This window comes from Lactuca serriola, chromosome 2, assembly GCF_051521515.1.
Source record: "Lactuca serriola cultivar US96UC23 chromosome 2, Lser_US96UC23_V15, whole genome shotgun sequence".
Lineage (NCBI taxonomy): Eukaryota > Viridiplantae > Streptophyta > Magnoliopsida > Asterales > Asteraceae > Lactuca > Lactuca serriola.
The window spans coordinates 211,887,430-211,902,646 of NC_136409.1; the positions used below are offsets into that span (position 1 = coordinate 211,887,430).

A 15,217-nucleotide genomic window follows, 5' to 3' on the forward strand; every position below is an offset into this window, starting at 1 on the left:
CATAAAATAGGAGTTGAAGGTGCATAGTTTCTAAATCAAATCCTCTCTTTTACTTATTGGAATCAATAATCACATATACATAATTCATTTACAGGGAACAAAAACTTTCCAACATGTGATTTATTTTGTACGTTGTTCACTTTCTTTTTTCATCTCTATACCTCCTGATTGGGAGTTAGCTAGTAAGATTTACGACTTTCATCATTTATGATTCTTTAAGTATCAAGTGATTTTTGTTTTCTTGAATTGTTGAATAATGTGCATTACTAAACCATGATTGTATATTTTTAACATTGTTTGTTTAGCTAATCACAGAAAAGATTGAACATATCATATTTATTCTTTCAAGTTATTTTGTTTTCCTCTAAAGGTAATTAAGCAAATTCTGTGAGAATGACTTTGTTTCCTCATCATTGGGTGTTATTCTCATCTTCAAAGTGTTTCATTCTTTAATAATATTTTAAAGCTAATGTAGTCTTCTATTTGAATAATCTATATAGAGTATTATATTCTAGTAGAATCACATACAAACGATTCAGCCAGAATTTTACTTTCGGTATAATCACATAAGAATGATTATGGTAGAATCAAATAAGAATGATTTTTCCAAGGTTCTATTGTAGTTATTCTCATCGAATGCTCGATTTCATGACAATTATTCTCATAGAATGCATGAAAGGAACATGATGATCAAGGATCTGGCATTTGGATGATTGTGTATGTGATAGAGATGAACAATGTCACCAGAGAAAATACTATTCATCGTTATATTCTGCTGAAATGCTCAATTTCATGGTTGTTATTCTTATTTTGGTGGTGTTGTTGTAATTTTTCTTAGAAATGTATTTTGTTTTAAAGAATATTTATAAACATTCTTTAAGAATGCTCCTCAATTTGAATGTCTGATTATGGAGATTCTATTCGAGTTGAAATTCTGATTTTAAAGAAGACATGTGTAGCACCTGGTTCTTGGTACATGTTCTTTTTATTAAATCTTTTATATTTTTGCATATTGGCCTTGGACTCGGAGAGTTGAAGGACCAACTCGCCGAGTAGAAGCGGGATGAGGCGCAGAGTTTAAGTTGTGGACTCGGCGAGCCGAGTCCCGGACTCGGCGAGTAGGCCCTGTTTGGGCAAAAACCCTAATCCGAGGATTTGCACCCTATTTAAACACCTTAACTTGGCCTCCTTAGTCCCATTTGCTCCCAGAAGACCCCCATAGCAAACCCTAGCCGTTATTGAAGCCATCTAAGGCTTTTGGAGTGATTTTGGTGCCTTTGTGATCCAAGGAAGGAAGGAAAAGCTTGAAGGATCAACAGGAGGCTAGAAGGATTCAGTTTTGAGCATCATTTGCTGACTTCAGAAGGTATAAAGTTTGTACCTTGCTTGCTCTTTTGTTAGATCCCATTTTGTGGAGTTTTAGGGCTTTTTCTAAGTCATTTTGGTCACCAACCATGATTGCAAGCATGGTTTGAGGTTGATGTTGCGGATCTAGGTCCTTTGAGGGGTTACAAGGCATAAAGGAGTGGCTTTTGCACTCAAGGAAGGCCCCATGCATTGTGAGAGCTTGTTTTAGGACCTTTTGAGCTTAAAGTCCCATGCAAGCACGTAAAGGTTGTAACTTTATGTGCTAGATCGATTGTAGAAGCATAGATCTACATTTTGATCAAGTGTTGTACATAAGAAAGCGAAGATTCAGTCAGTGGTTGTGACCAACTCGGCGAGTCCAAGGTTCTGTCCCATATCAGTTGAGGGTCATAAGGACCCAGTTGAGTGTGGAAAGGTTTTAAGGGGGTCCCAAGGGGTGACCGAACGTTCTAGACTAAGCCATTGTTCTGTAAATTCATGGGACTCGGCGAGTGCATGAACAGACTCGGCGAGTCCAAGGCAATCTTCTTAAGGATGAAGATGGAATCGACAAGTTGTTCATACAACTCGGCGAGCCAAGGGCAGGACCTGAGTATCAGTTGATGATGAACACGACGAGTTGTTCATACAACTCGGCAAGTCGGATGAGGATTCAGTCGATGTTCATTTAGAAGGAAAACTCGTCGAGTCATCGCCTAACTCGACGAGTAGAGACGGGTATGAGGTCTAATGGAAGGATAAAGACTCGGCGAGTTGGCGAGCCAACTCGGCGAGTTGGCGAGCCAACTCGGCGAGTCAGGTCAACTAGAAGTTGACTTTGACTTTGACTTGGTCAGGGGGTAAAATGGTCGTTTTACCCTAAGAGTAGATGTCAGTTTCTGACTAAGTGTTTTGTGGGAATTTTAGCCGGAGGATTTCCGGAGCAGTAGTAGCAGCAGCAGTTAGAGGATTCTCGCACAGTTCAACAGCTACTACGAGGTGAGTTACCTTCCAGTAGCGGTGGGTCTACGGCCACAATGTCGGCCCACCAGTAGGGATCGTATGCTAGATGTTTGTCTTTGTGATACTCATCTGTGTTGTTACTACCTGATATGTTATATGCTAGCGTGATATGGTATGTGATAGTGATAGAGTTCGGTTGTTAGGACCGAAGGGTAGGTTAGGCACCCCAGATATGCCTAATAGTATGTTATGAAATGTTTAGCTGCTAGCATGATATGTTACATGGGATAGAGGTAGTAGGAGAGGGAAGAGTCCCCGAGATTCGGTTGTTAGGACTGAAGGGTAGGTCGGACACCTCAGATATGTCTGACAATAGATTATGCTATGATGTATGTGATAGTAGTAGTAGGGGTGAAATAGTCCCCGAGGTTCGGTTATTAGGACCGAAGGGTAGTCAGCACCCCAGAATGGCTTGACACGGGTAGGACAGCACCCCAGAATGGTCGTACGGGTAGGTCGGCACCCCAGAATGGTCGTACCGGGTAGGTTGGGCACCCCAGATAGGGTTGTGCATGGGTCGGTTTGGGTCGGTTTTGGACCCAAACCCAACCCAACCCATAAATGGTCGGTTTCTGGTTTTTAGAACCCAATAGGATCGGTTTCTGGTCGGTTCGGTTTCTCGGGTTCTAAAGTCGGTTTGGGCGGTTTTTCGGTTTCTTGGGTTCAACCCATACACTCACGGGTTCTGGGTTTAAACCCATGGGTTTTGGGTTTTAACCCATTTTTCATAAATGAAGCAGCAAGTTAAATATTTTAAAAAACACCAAATAGAAGTTAAATACTTCATAAAACATGAGTCTTACAATAAATAGTCTACTACATGTTAAAACCAAAACACAATCAAGTATGGGTGGTACAACCAAAACACAATCAAGTATGGGTGGTTTCTTAGGTTGGATGGGTCGGTTTCTTGGAGCGGATTGTCGGTTTTAAGTATGGATCGGTTTCTTGGGTTGGATGGGTCGGTTTCTGAGTAAAAACCGAAACCGAACCCAATTTTTTGGTTTTTAAAAATATCAAACCCAAACCGTCGGTTTTGCTTCGGTTTCGGTTTTTTCGGTTTCGGTTTTAGTCGGTTTCTCGGTTTTTTGGTTTGGGTTTGCTCACCCCTAACCCCAGAAATGTCTGGCAGTATGTATGAGATATGATTGTATGGTATGTGGTAGGATGGGGGAACTCACTAAGCTTCGTGCTTACAGTTTTCAGTTTTGATTTCAGGTATCTCTTCAGCGAAGAGGAAGGAGCCGGCGCGGTAGCGGCACATCATACACACACACTTTAGTTTTCCGCATTATGAGATGTTCTGGGATTGTACTCTGACATTATTATTATTTTCATGTTTTGGGTTTTCAGACACGAGATATGTTTTATGAAATGATATGATCGGATGATGTTTTACTGCAAATGTTTTACAAACTACTTAATTTAAATGAAATTTTTGGGCGTGAAAATTGGGTCGTTACAACATGCAATGGAAAAAACTTTGGGTTGCCTTATATAAATTTCTAAAATTTGAATTTTTTCTTGTTCATGGATTCTGAATTTTGAAAAAATATATAAGTATTCTTTAAGTCTTATGGATAATAACTAATATAATTAATTTGATTTGGATGAGTTTCTTAAATTTCTGGATTTGTCTAATTAGTTGCCTAAAATAAGATATACAAAAGGTTGATATTACCCTTAAAATAATTTTTAATTTGCATCAATAATTTTTGTTTTATATTCTAAAAACAATTTCAAAAAGTCTATATTATCTATAAATGGTTGGTGCAGAATTGTCCCTGTGTCCACACAATAGATGTGATCCATATTATAACCTAGCCATATATATATATATATATATATATATATATATATATATATATATATATATATATATATATATATATATATATATATATATATACAAAAAAACCCTAAAAATCATAAAAATGCATAAAAAAAATAGTTAGAGATCACAAAACTTTTTCTTGAACTTTTTTATGAAAAAATCGCAGGTATTTTTATAAAATCACTGAAAAAAATAAAAATCATTTTTTTGGTTTTTTTTTCAAAATTTTTAACGAAATTAAAGTAAAAGTAGCGGTTTTTCTATATAAAAAGTCAAATATATATATATATATATATATATATATATATATATATATATATATTGGGGTCTCTAAGTATTTTTTTTATGCATTTTTATGATTTTTAGGGTTTTTTTTAAGGTATATATATATATATATATATATATATATATATATATATATATATATTACATCATGTTTCATCATCTTCGGTCATCACGTCATCATAATCATCGTCTGATAATGTTGATTTCGGCAACGTCAACGTATCCAATGAAGTGGAAAACGATGAAGACATTTTTAAATTGTTTATACAGAGAATATAAGGCATTTGGTATTTATTTTGCGGTTAGCCCATTTCTACCGGCCTAAAATGGACAATAATGGGAGAGAAGGAAAACTAAAGTGACAATGCTAAGAGACACTTCTTCCAACCGAATAGTTATTAGATATCAGACTATCAGTAATATATTGAGTCATGTGTCCCAAAAGGGAGGAAAGGTAGGGGAACAAAACATTTAACATTCCACTTGATTAATATATTGCAGCTTTACAATCTTGCCTTTTATTTTTGTGGGCCAAAAAACGATCAGAACGTAAAGTTTTATATCTATGTAAAGGATTACTAAAAACCAATAATTTTTTTAGAAAAGATAAAATACTAGAAAATGGATTTATTATTTAAATTATTAGTAATGTTATTTTTAAAACTTTTTAGTGTCATAATGCATAATTTATATTTAATAATAGTTATTAAATAATAATTATTTTTTATTTGTTTATTTATTGTTTAAATAAGAACGACAAAATAGTCATTTATTTGAACTTATATTAAATATTAAGTCCAAAAGCCAATATTTATATCATCAATATTTTATCCATATTACATGTAATCATCCATTCACTATGAATAAGTTAGGATGTGTTTGATATTGCTTCTCAAACTGATTATTGACCTTTGAAAAAAACATGAATTTTTGGCTTTTTGAAAAAGTCATTTTTTTCATTGAAAAATTAATGTTTATCAAATATTTTTTATGTATTGATTTTTGTAAAATCAATAAATTAATTAGTTATCTTAAAAAACATTCTCAAATACCCACTTAATAAAGTAAAAGAAAAAAATCTAATTCTCGAAGTGATGAGACTAAATATTACTACAATAATATTTTTAATGTTTTCTATTCTAATAAACTATATATATATATATATATATATATTATTTGTTCTATCAAAGAATTTTTTTTTTTTTTTTACTTTTGAACAAGTCACATAAATGATCCATTTAAAATACAATCAATGGAAAAGATCGTTATTAAAGATTCATTGGTCACTCAAAATAAACAAAAATTAGATTTTTCATTTATTTCTTTTTAAAACAGCAACCCACGTGTATTTTAATTTATTCATAAATTTCACCTATAAACAATATTATTATTAGAATGTAGATATATAATCTACTACTTTGTAATGATTAAAAATGGTATGAAAATATAATAACATAATCTGTTTTTTCCACTTAATTAAAGAAAAAAAATACAATTCACGTGTTTCTCCCTCCCCCCCCCCCCCCCCCCCCCCCTCTTCCTCGTCGTCCATATCCCTGCAAGCTGACAAACGACAACGTTTCTATATATATTCCTACTCCAGAACCACCATATCTCTCTCTCTCTCTCTCTCTCTCTCTCTCTCTCTCTCTCTCTCTCCGCCCTGTCCGTTACACACGCTAAGAGTGTGTGTTAGAAACCAGCAAATAAGTTTGTTTGATGCTCATCTCCGGATTTCCCGGTATGTAATCGTTCCATTTCCCTCCGTTTTACTCTCTCACACACTTACAGACTTGATTCGATCGGATGGTGAAAACCTGCTTTCGATTGATTAGAATGATACATGATGTTAGTCACTGATTGTATAATCATATAGCTAGAGAGTGTTTATTCCATGCGTGAAGGATTGAAGATGTTTGATCTTAATGTTGATGTCGCGCTCTCGGTTGTTGATACAAGTACTAAATGCGATCGAAATGGTTGTGCGACTAATGGCGATATCGCTGTTAAAAAGAAGGAACAAGAAGATCGTCAATCGGGAATTCATTCCGGTACTTCAGTTTCCTCCGACGTACTCAACGTCACCGTTGATGTCGACGTTGACGACGAAGACTCGGTATCATATACCGCTCTTCATAAGCAAGCTTGTCATATTGTAAGTCAAACGGGAGAGTCGATGGAAAATTCAAATCGAGCATCTGCCGGTTTGATTACACGGCAGTTTTTTCCTGTTGCGAGTTATTTGGAGCTGGAGGAGGAATTACGTTCCGGATTAATAACTTCATCCCCGTCGACGATATCCTTTCTTGGAGCAGACTGGTTAAATCTCAAGGTTCCGGAATCTGCGCCGGTTCCAGTGAACGTGCAAGCGCTGCCGCCGCAGAAGGTAAGGAAAACCCGGAGGGGACCACCGTCTAAGAGCTCACAGTACCGTGGAGTGACGTTTTATCGCCGGACTGGTAGATGGGAATCACATATATGGTGCGCTCTTGTTCTTCTGTTGGTTTTATATCCGTGTTTGAAACTTGTAGCGATTTTAACTGTTTCTTAATCTCGATCTGCATATTCTCTTTCTAGGAACGTTTTCTAAAATATCAGAGGATTAATTTCCTTACTATGTAATGATGAACTATCAAACTACTTACCTATTCATTTGCTATGTGTGCATCACTGGTTTGAGTTTGTTAATACACATCTCTCATAATTCTTGGTCTATCGACAAAACTGCTACCATCTCCTAATTTGATTTCTTACTGATATCAGAATCTTAATGGTTTGCATTTGATTTGTTCAGGGATTGCGGAAAACAACTATATTTAGGTATGCATAAAGCTTAGCGTTGTTGCACTTTTGGAAGATACATAATTGTTTTGGTTTTGATGTATTGATTTATGTTTGCCTGATTACAGGTGGATTTGATACTTCACATGCTGCAGCCAGGTGAGAGTTTGGGATGATTTAGATCTAGTTTCCTTCCTTCCATGATTTTGTTATCATGGTTTTCTGACGTGATTTGGAAATTGAATTTCAGAGCCTATGATCGGGCTGCAATCAAGTTCAGGGGAAACGATGCTGACATCAATTTTGATTTAAGCGATTATGAGGAAGATATGGCCCAGGTGAGGAGAAATTCGAATTTCTATAGATGTTTTAGTAGTGGGTAGTAGTTGTAAGTTCCATGATTTTTGTAATGTTTAATTGATGTAACAGACGAAGAACTTGTCAAAAGAAGAATTCATTCAGATACTTCGTAGGCAGAGCAATGGATTCTCAAGAGGAAGTTCAAGATACCGAGGAGTTACCCTTCACAAATGTGGTAGATGGGAGGCTCGCATGGGTCAGCTACTTGGGAAAAAGTAACAAACCTTCCCTTCCAACTATTTTATAGCTCTACACTCGTATCTTATCTGTCCTCTTTAAGACAAACTGAAAGAAATAACGACGTACTTTACTGTCAATATTGTTTTAAAGATAATGGCACAATGCAACATGAAACTTGTAAAATGTATTTTATTGCTTACCCATAATAACAATGTACTTACAAATTTTTACCCATAGTATACTTTCGTATATTTACCCATAGTAACAATGTAGTTGGATTTTTTACCGATAAAAGGGATATGTTTCTTAATGGTTAAGATTTTCAAAATAAAATGGTTGGTTGCAGGTATGTTTACCTTGGATTATTCGATAATGAAGTAGAAGCTGCAAGGTTGTTGGAATTTTATGATTACAGAATTTTAAGTCGTTCAAACTATAAATTGGATTGAATATATATATATATATATATATATATATATATATATATATATATATATATATATATATATATATATATATATCTAAGTTTGTGCATATTTTGTTTTGTGAAAATCAGGGCTTATGACAAAGCTGCCATTAAATATAGTGGAAGGGAAGCCATCACCAACTTTGAGCCAAGCACTTATGGGGCAGATATAATAGATTTGGACCAAGGTACTTACTTACTACTTACCAATCACTGCTGGCTTACAACTTGTATGTATGCTTTCCTTCCTTTCACACTAGACACTTACTTACATATATTATACTGATACAATTGTTTTTTATTCATCATTTAGCAAGTGGTGAGAATCTTGATCTGAACCTATGGATTTCTCCCACTCCTACTCTCAGTACATGGAATGGGAATCAGAATGTTGAGAATGCTGATATGGGTTTTACTGCTGCTTCTGGGAAAAGGCAAAAGGTTTGATTCCATTCTCTATTCCCCATTTAATGTATTTTTGTAATGGAAATTGAATCATGGCTGTTTTTGTATTTTCAGGTTGGGGGACAATACCAATACCAATACCAATCCCAATCACAATCACACTACAGCGCATTGTGTACACCAAATTATGAGGTAATTATTCAAGATTTGCTTTCTAAAATGTTGGAAATTTCCTTGTCCATATTTGCTTTATGGTAAAAAGGGTTGAACCTCAAGAGTAGTGTGTATTTATTGACAGGAAATGACAAAAGGGATTTCATCTGCAAGTGTTGTTCCTTCAACGGCAGCATGGCAAAGGCAAATGCAAATGCAAATGCAGCAGCATCATCAGGATTCGCTTCTTCTATTACAAAGTTCTCAGACATCCTTCTATTCTTATCCAACACATACATAAACGTTCACATCAACAATTTACTACAACCTCTTATCCAATGACAACCACAACCACAACCACTACTTACTAAACCGCCAAATCTGTTTCAAATTTGTTCAAAGGCATATATGATAATAATTAGTAGACCTTTGATTCTCTTTTTGTTGGCGAGAACCAATTACAAGTCATTTTCAAGTTCTGATATCTCAATCAAATAAAGAACTTTGTGCCTTTTTTTTTCTTGAAATGACTTCAACTAGTAACTAGCATATACTTACATTGTTGTTTATGCATATCACATATCATATCATATTTTGGGTCAAAAATTAAACACATATAATAATAATAATAATAATAATATACTTGAAACGAAAAGTTGATCTATTTCTCTCTTTAACTACTACACAAACGGAACCCAGAAAGAAAGATTTTAAAAAGGTGAAGGGAGAGAGGGAGATAGTAATTTACATTCCAAACACCCGAGTGTATACATCACCATACCCAGGCAACAATTTATCCAATCCTACCAACCCCAGGTCACTTCTACTGTTAAGTTGTTGAACCTCATGCCCATGCCCCCCACTGTTTCCAAACTTATGTTGTTGTAAGTACCTCTGGTGTTGGTGCTGTTGATCCACTACCCTGGAATTCAGTTCGCCATAATAATCATCTTGATAAGAAGAAGAAAACTGGTGGGGCATCAAGGAGGTTTGAGAATATTGAGGATCATGATTATGATGATGATGATGATGATTATGATGGTATGCTGCTGCAGAAGTTGCAGATTGTTGTTGTTGTTGCATCAAGAGCCAGAGTTTTGACTCTTCATCGAATGAATTGGAGTTGGAGTTGGAGTTGGACCTCATGTCAAAAGATGATGATTTGCCTCTTCCAACAACCATTATGGCAGGATCGATAAGATCATCGCTACTGTTGCTGATATTCCCTATTGATGGTGTACGATAATGATGATTGTTTGAAAAAGAATTCGTCACATAACTTCCTGAAACAATTATATTATATTATATTTACTCTTCTTATATATTCTTTAAAGAGAAAACTAAAATCATGTACCAGGAGTGGCAGAAACAGCCTGATGCTCACTTCTGATGGTCATGGATGAGGAAAAGCCAGGAGGTGGTTTGGAGAATCCTGGTGGTGTCAAGTTCAAGTTCTGAACCCCCCTTGATGCTTTTTCATAATCAAATACCCATACACATATATAAATTTTAGAAAAGAAGAAATCTAAATAAATAAATGAACACCAAACCACATAGCTACACCAAATAAACACATACCCTGATATTGTGGTTTATAGATATTGTCCTGGTTCTGGTTCTGGTTCTGGTTCTGAAGAAGAGATAATTTGTCCAAGTCTTGATTAGCAAATGAAAATCTTGATTGATACTGCCACCCATCTTTCCTTTCAAACAATCCCATTCCAGGCAAGACCGAATCATCAGACCCATCAAAATCCATGGACAAAATATTTGATATTATGCTGCTTTCCACAGCAGCAGAATTTTCATCATCATCATCATTCACAAAACTATCATCATCACCAAGGCGTCTCAAATGCTCCACTATCTCCTCATTGGAAAAAGCTTTAGAGCTTCTATATATCCTATCTGAATCTGATTTACCCAAACCCTCTTTCTCACTCAACACAGAATTTGTACATGCTCCTGACTGTCTAACACCTTCATCTCCTGCATACTTATTATTTACACTACAAGACTCCATATTCCACCAATCATATCGCTTCTTAATCGCCTCACAAGGATCCAAATAACCCTTCTGACTTGAAGCTATACAATCTTCCCACCCCTGATCATCAGAATCAGATTCTTCTTTTGTAATAATGTTGCTGTCCTTAACTTCTACTGATTTGCTATTGGTCACTCCATCAACAGGATATGATGATTTTAATGACACTACATCTGAACTTTCGGCCTTATTCATGCATATAGAAGACATCTCAGAACATAAATTCACCATCCGCCCTTCTGTCACATCTTTATCAGAACCCGAATTACATGACCTTCCAACAATATCTACAAAAGTTGTCATGTGTTTTGATGATCTAGGCAACTGACTCTGATCATTACAAGAAGCTGCTGTAGCATAATCTACAACCTGAACAATGACATAACAAGCAAATATTCAGAAATCCAAACTAATTAAAAAAAAAAAAAACTGTCCAGGTTTTTTATAAATGTACAAAATAAATATATCTTACTTTCAGGCCATCTGGTGAAGAACTGTGGTTGTTCAAGTGTTGATCTACTGGTGATGGCAATGTACTTCCTGACCGTTTATGCAAATATTGGGCAGCACCAACAATTTCCTGAACTCTATTCCTGAAATAAATAAATAATTGTTGTATTATAATAGCTATTATAATGAGTCAAAAGTGAAAATGAAGGCTATAGTCTGTAATACCTAGTATGAACTGCAGCTATTTCATCTTTGCCAAAACTATCTTCTTCAGCACCAATGTTATGCAAATATAAACATGCAGGATTGTTGCAGGGCTGAAAAACAAAAAAAGAATTAGCAGAATTTACAGCATAATTGGACCCCATATTTGAGCATTTCATGTATTATACCATATTCCTTAACCATGCATGACAGTACTTTGCTGTTCCAAATGATGCTCTGCAAAAGTTTAATTTAGATGATAATTAAGATACAAAGTTTCACAAGAAAATGGTCTACAAATATGAGGAAAGGGATAAAAAAAAGTTTTGTTACTTACCTTAAAAACCTACCATCCAGCACATATCCATGTACAGATTGAATACACCTCACTGCTTCCTCCTCTTTTGAGTAAGTAATATATCTGTGAATATAAAAAAAAAAATGAAAATCATAATCAAACACTAAACAACATATCAAAGACTAATTCCATTTTAATTTTATGATGATGATGATGATGATGATGATGTAGAACATACACACTACAAGTATCATTGACAAACTGCTGAACTGTCCCACCAGCCGTCCGAGAAAGTGAAACCTTGGTAACTTTCCCATATTGCCCAAAATAATCTTTTCGCTGCAATAACTACACATAACAAAAACAAGGTTGCTTAATAACAACAATGCTACATAAACTTGCTATGAAAAATAAGTTGATAGGTCATAGGTGCACACATCTTCATCTGCTATACTAAGGGGAAGCCCAATAATATATGCCATTTTTCGCTGAATCACTCGAACATTGCTGAGATCCTTCCTTGGTTCATTTGGTTTTTGCTTTGCCTTTGGTTGCTTTTGTTTTCGACTAGAACTATTGGCAGATACCCTGCAAGACAGGCTTATGAATCAATCATATTGTAAAATGTAGAAATAAAAGATAAGAGATATTGCAAAAAGTATTCGAACCTCTGAAAATTTGCTTCCAACCCTACAATTCTATCCTTATCATAAGGTGTGCGACACGCAGGACAACGTCCCTCTGTTGCATCCTTCTCTGCCATGTCCATTATGTGATGCCAACACCAAACACACACCTACAATGGTAGTATAAATACAACATCAATATCTAACTGATTATGAACATAATTTAGTAAATTGGTACCACTATTATATAAACCTAATATCTATCATTCAATCCAGATTTTCCATATTGACTGTTTGAACAATGGCATGAGTTGTTTTGAAAAATGTTGGCAAAACAATCACACAAGTAATTACACCAAACGTAACATCTTTATGTCCATGGAGTAAGTACCAAACCTCATAACCACATTTGCAGGGCTTCAACTGTTGATCAGTCCAGTCCATCTCTTCTGCACACAAAGGACACCTCTTCTCTTCTTCGTTGCTCATGATTCCTCTGGAAACAAATCAAGGTCAACAGATTTTCAGCAAGGATATACGAATCAAAACAAAATCAACAAGTTTTATCCTTCTATATGACCACATTAACATACATTTAGTAACAAAACCCTAAATTTCGCGATAGTAGGATGCAATAAACCTTCTCGTTTCAGATCAAATCCACGAGATTGCATTGCATTTCACGAAACTAACACCGACTTAAATTATAAATCTAAGTTGTGAAAAACACGGCATTAGACATAAATACACGTATTTAGTAATACATACATACATATAAACACACATAAATGTGGTCAAAATGCACCGAATCAAAATGCAAACGATTTGTTTGTGGCAATTGAAGGAGTTGAAGGAGAGAAATCAAAAAGCTTACAGTGATTACTTGGATGAATGATCTAGCAAATGGAGTGTGTACGGGAAACGCGAGAGAGACGCGAAGAACCAACTCAAGAGTACGGCACAAAGAATTGAAAACCACAGGATTGAGACGAGCTTTTATGAGGATGGGCTTTTAAATTAATTTTATTTAAATTTATATTTTATCTTCTACCATATCAACTCCTATCAATATCTTTCTTTATGTATTGTCATCCGTATTAATATTAATAAAAATAACAATTATCAAAATATATCTGTATTATTTTTAATAAAGATATTTATCGTATATAGTACTTTAGTTTTAGATTAATATAACAGAAACTATTTTTTTGTTACATGGAGCTGAGGGCCCATATTTGATCATATTGGTTAAACTGATATCGTATATGTTAAAGTTTTTTCGAATAATATTTTACATATTAAATACCAACTATTGTTAAGTTGTTTTACATGCAAACTATATTCTACAATGTATGATAGAAATTGTTGCAAGTGTTTGTAACAATGTGATTTGCTTTAAGCATGTTTCAAGACATAACTATTTAGTAAAGTATAAAATGTGTTTGACGAAAGTAGACAAATAACTAGTTAACAATTAAATGTTGAAAGACGTATTTAATGGGGTTTCTTTTAGTCTTAAAAGACTTACACATATTGATAATTGAAAACGAATAGATGTTAATGCATGTATATATATTGTTTTATCCCATAAATTAAAGGATTTTATAAATATAATTGAGTTTTTTAGAACCGACAAATAAATCAAAAAAGCACAAACTAGCAAGGAGCTAGAAGGGACAAAAACAGTTTGCGGTTTACAACGTTATCACAACACATTACATTAAATAGTTTTGTAGTTCAATCAATTAAGAGGGTATGAACACCAAATAACCCATTCACTAACTTTTACCGAGATCCTGTATTTCATCTAAGAGGTCGTTTGATATAGGTTCTAACTGGGTCCAAAGTGGGATTGGGTCCAAAAAATGTCAATTGGCATGTTTGATAAGGATTTGAATGTCAAGGACTCAGTCCTAAATGTGGATCGGTCCAAGGTTTTCATCAGATTCGGTCTCTCTTTTTCTATTGATGGACCAGGAACAAAATATTCAATTACATAATTGCCCTATTCTTTTGTCATGCCTCCACCGAAGATTCCTAAATCGAAATTGTTGGGATGCTCACTGCTATCGACTGCTGCTATCGTTTTTCACATCTAGACGTCCTCTTCCTCCGACGAAGACCACTTGTCACCATTTTCTATTTTGGGCTAATTTTGACAACTCGGAAAAGAAGAAGGATTAAAAATATATACCTAACTTTCAGGATGTTACAATTCTCCCCCACTAGAATCAGACTTCACCCTCGAAGTCTCATACCATAAATAACTTTGGATGTTGCTCCTGCATCTCCGACTCCGGCTCCCAAGTCCGCTCGGACCCTCTCTGATGTTGCCATTGGACCTGAACCAGAGGCACCTCCTTGTTCCTCAGAACCTTGATCTTCTTATCCAGTATCGCGATCGGCCTCACGATGTAATTCAGGCTCGTGTCTACCTGAATATCCTCCAATAGCACTACCGCCGTCTCATCGGCTATACACTTCCTCAACCGGGATACATGAAATGTATCATGGATCTGACTCAACTCCTCGGTAGCTCTAAACGATATGCTACCTTGCCCACTCTAGCGATCACCCTGAAAGGATCAATGTATTGGGCCCCAACTTGCCTCTCTTCCTGAACCGGATCACTCCTTTCCAAGGAGATACCTTTAGGAGTACAAAGTCTCCAACCTGGAACTCGAGCTCGGATCATCGCCTATCCGCATAACTCTTCTGGCGACTCTAGGTTATCAGTAACCTCTGTCTGACATGTTGA

General features: G+C 35.5%; 2 protein-coding genes across 4 annotated transcripts; one reads left to right on the forward strand and one right to left on the reverse strand.

The window, feature by feature from the left end:
* The first annotated feature begins 6,094 nt into the window (after nucleotides 1-6,094).
* LOC145088407 (APETALA2-like protein 3) lies at nucleotides 6,095-9,354 on the forward strand. Of its 3 annotated transcripts, XM_079026761.1 has the most exons (11): nucleotides 6,095-6,230; nucleotides 6,366-6,970; nucleotides 7,284-7,309; nucleotides 7,399-7,429; nucleotides 7,521-7,608; nucleotides 7,700-7,845; nucleotides 8,157-8,201; nucleotides 8,367-8,464; nucleotides 8,590-8,717; nucleotides 8,796-8,873; nucleotides 8,980-9,354. In XM_079026761.1, the coding sequence occupies exons 2-11, from the start codon at nucleotides 6,384-6,386 to the stop codon at nucleotides 9,133-9,135; spliced, it is 1,383 nt and encodes a 460-aa protein (XP_078882887.1). In that variant the 5' UTR covers nucleotides 6,095-6,230; nucleotides 6,366-6,383; the 3' UTR covers nucleotides 9,136-9,354. The 3 variants fall into 3 exon arrangements, with proteins under 3 accessions (XP_078882887.1, XP_078882888.1, XP_078882886.1); XM_079026760.1 differs by having other exon boundaries at nucleotides 6,115-6,970; XM_079026762.1 differs by lacking the exon at nucleotides 8,157-8,201 and having other exon boundaries at nucleotides 6,114-6,970.
* Nucleotides 9,355-9,477: 123 nt separating this feature from the next.
* Nucleotides 9,478-13,486, reverse strand: LOC145088405 (uncharacterized). The gene is made up of 12 exons (XM_079026759.1): nucleotides 13,334-13,486; nucleotides 12,856-12,955; nucleotides 12,502-12,629; nucleotides 12,271-12,421; nucleotides 12,072-12,181; nucleotides 11,873-11,956; nucleotides 11,724-11,772; nucleotides 11,557-11,648; nucleotides 11,354-11,474; nucleotides 10,413-11,250; nucleotides 10,189-10,305; nucleotides 9,478-10,117 (listed from the first exon to the last, which is right to left on the reverse strand). The coding sequence occupies exons 2-12, from the start codon at nucleotides 12,946-12,948 to the stop codon at nucleotides 9,579-9,581; spliced, it is 2,322 nt and encodes a 773-aa protein (XP_078882885.1). The 5' UTR covers nucleotides 12,949-12,955; nucleotides 13,334-13,486; the 3' UTR covers nucleotides 9,478-9,578.
* Nucleotides 13,487-15,217: the final 1,731 nt, after the last annotated feature.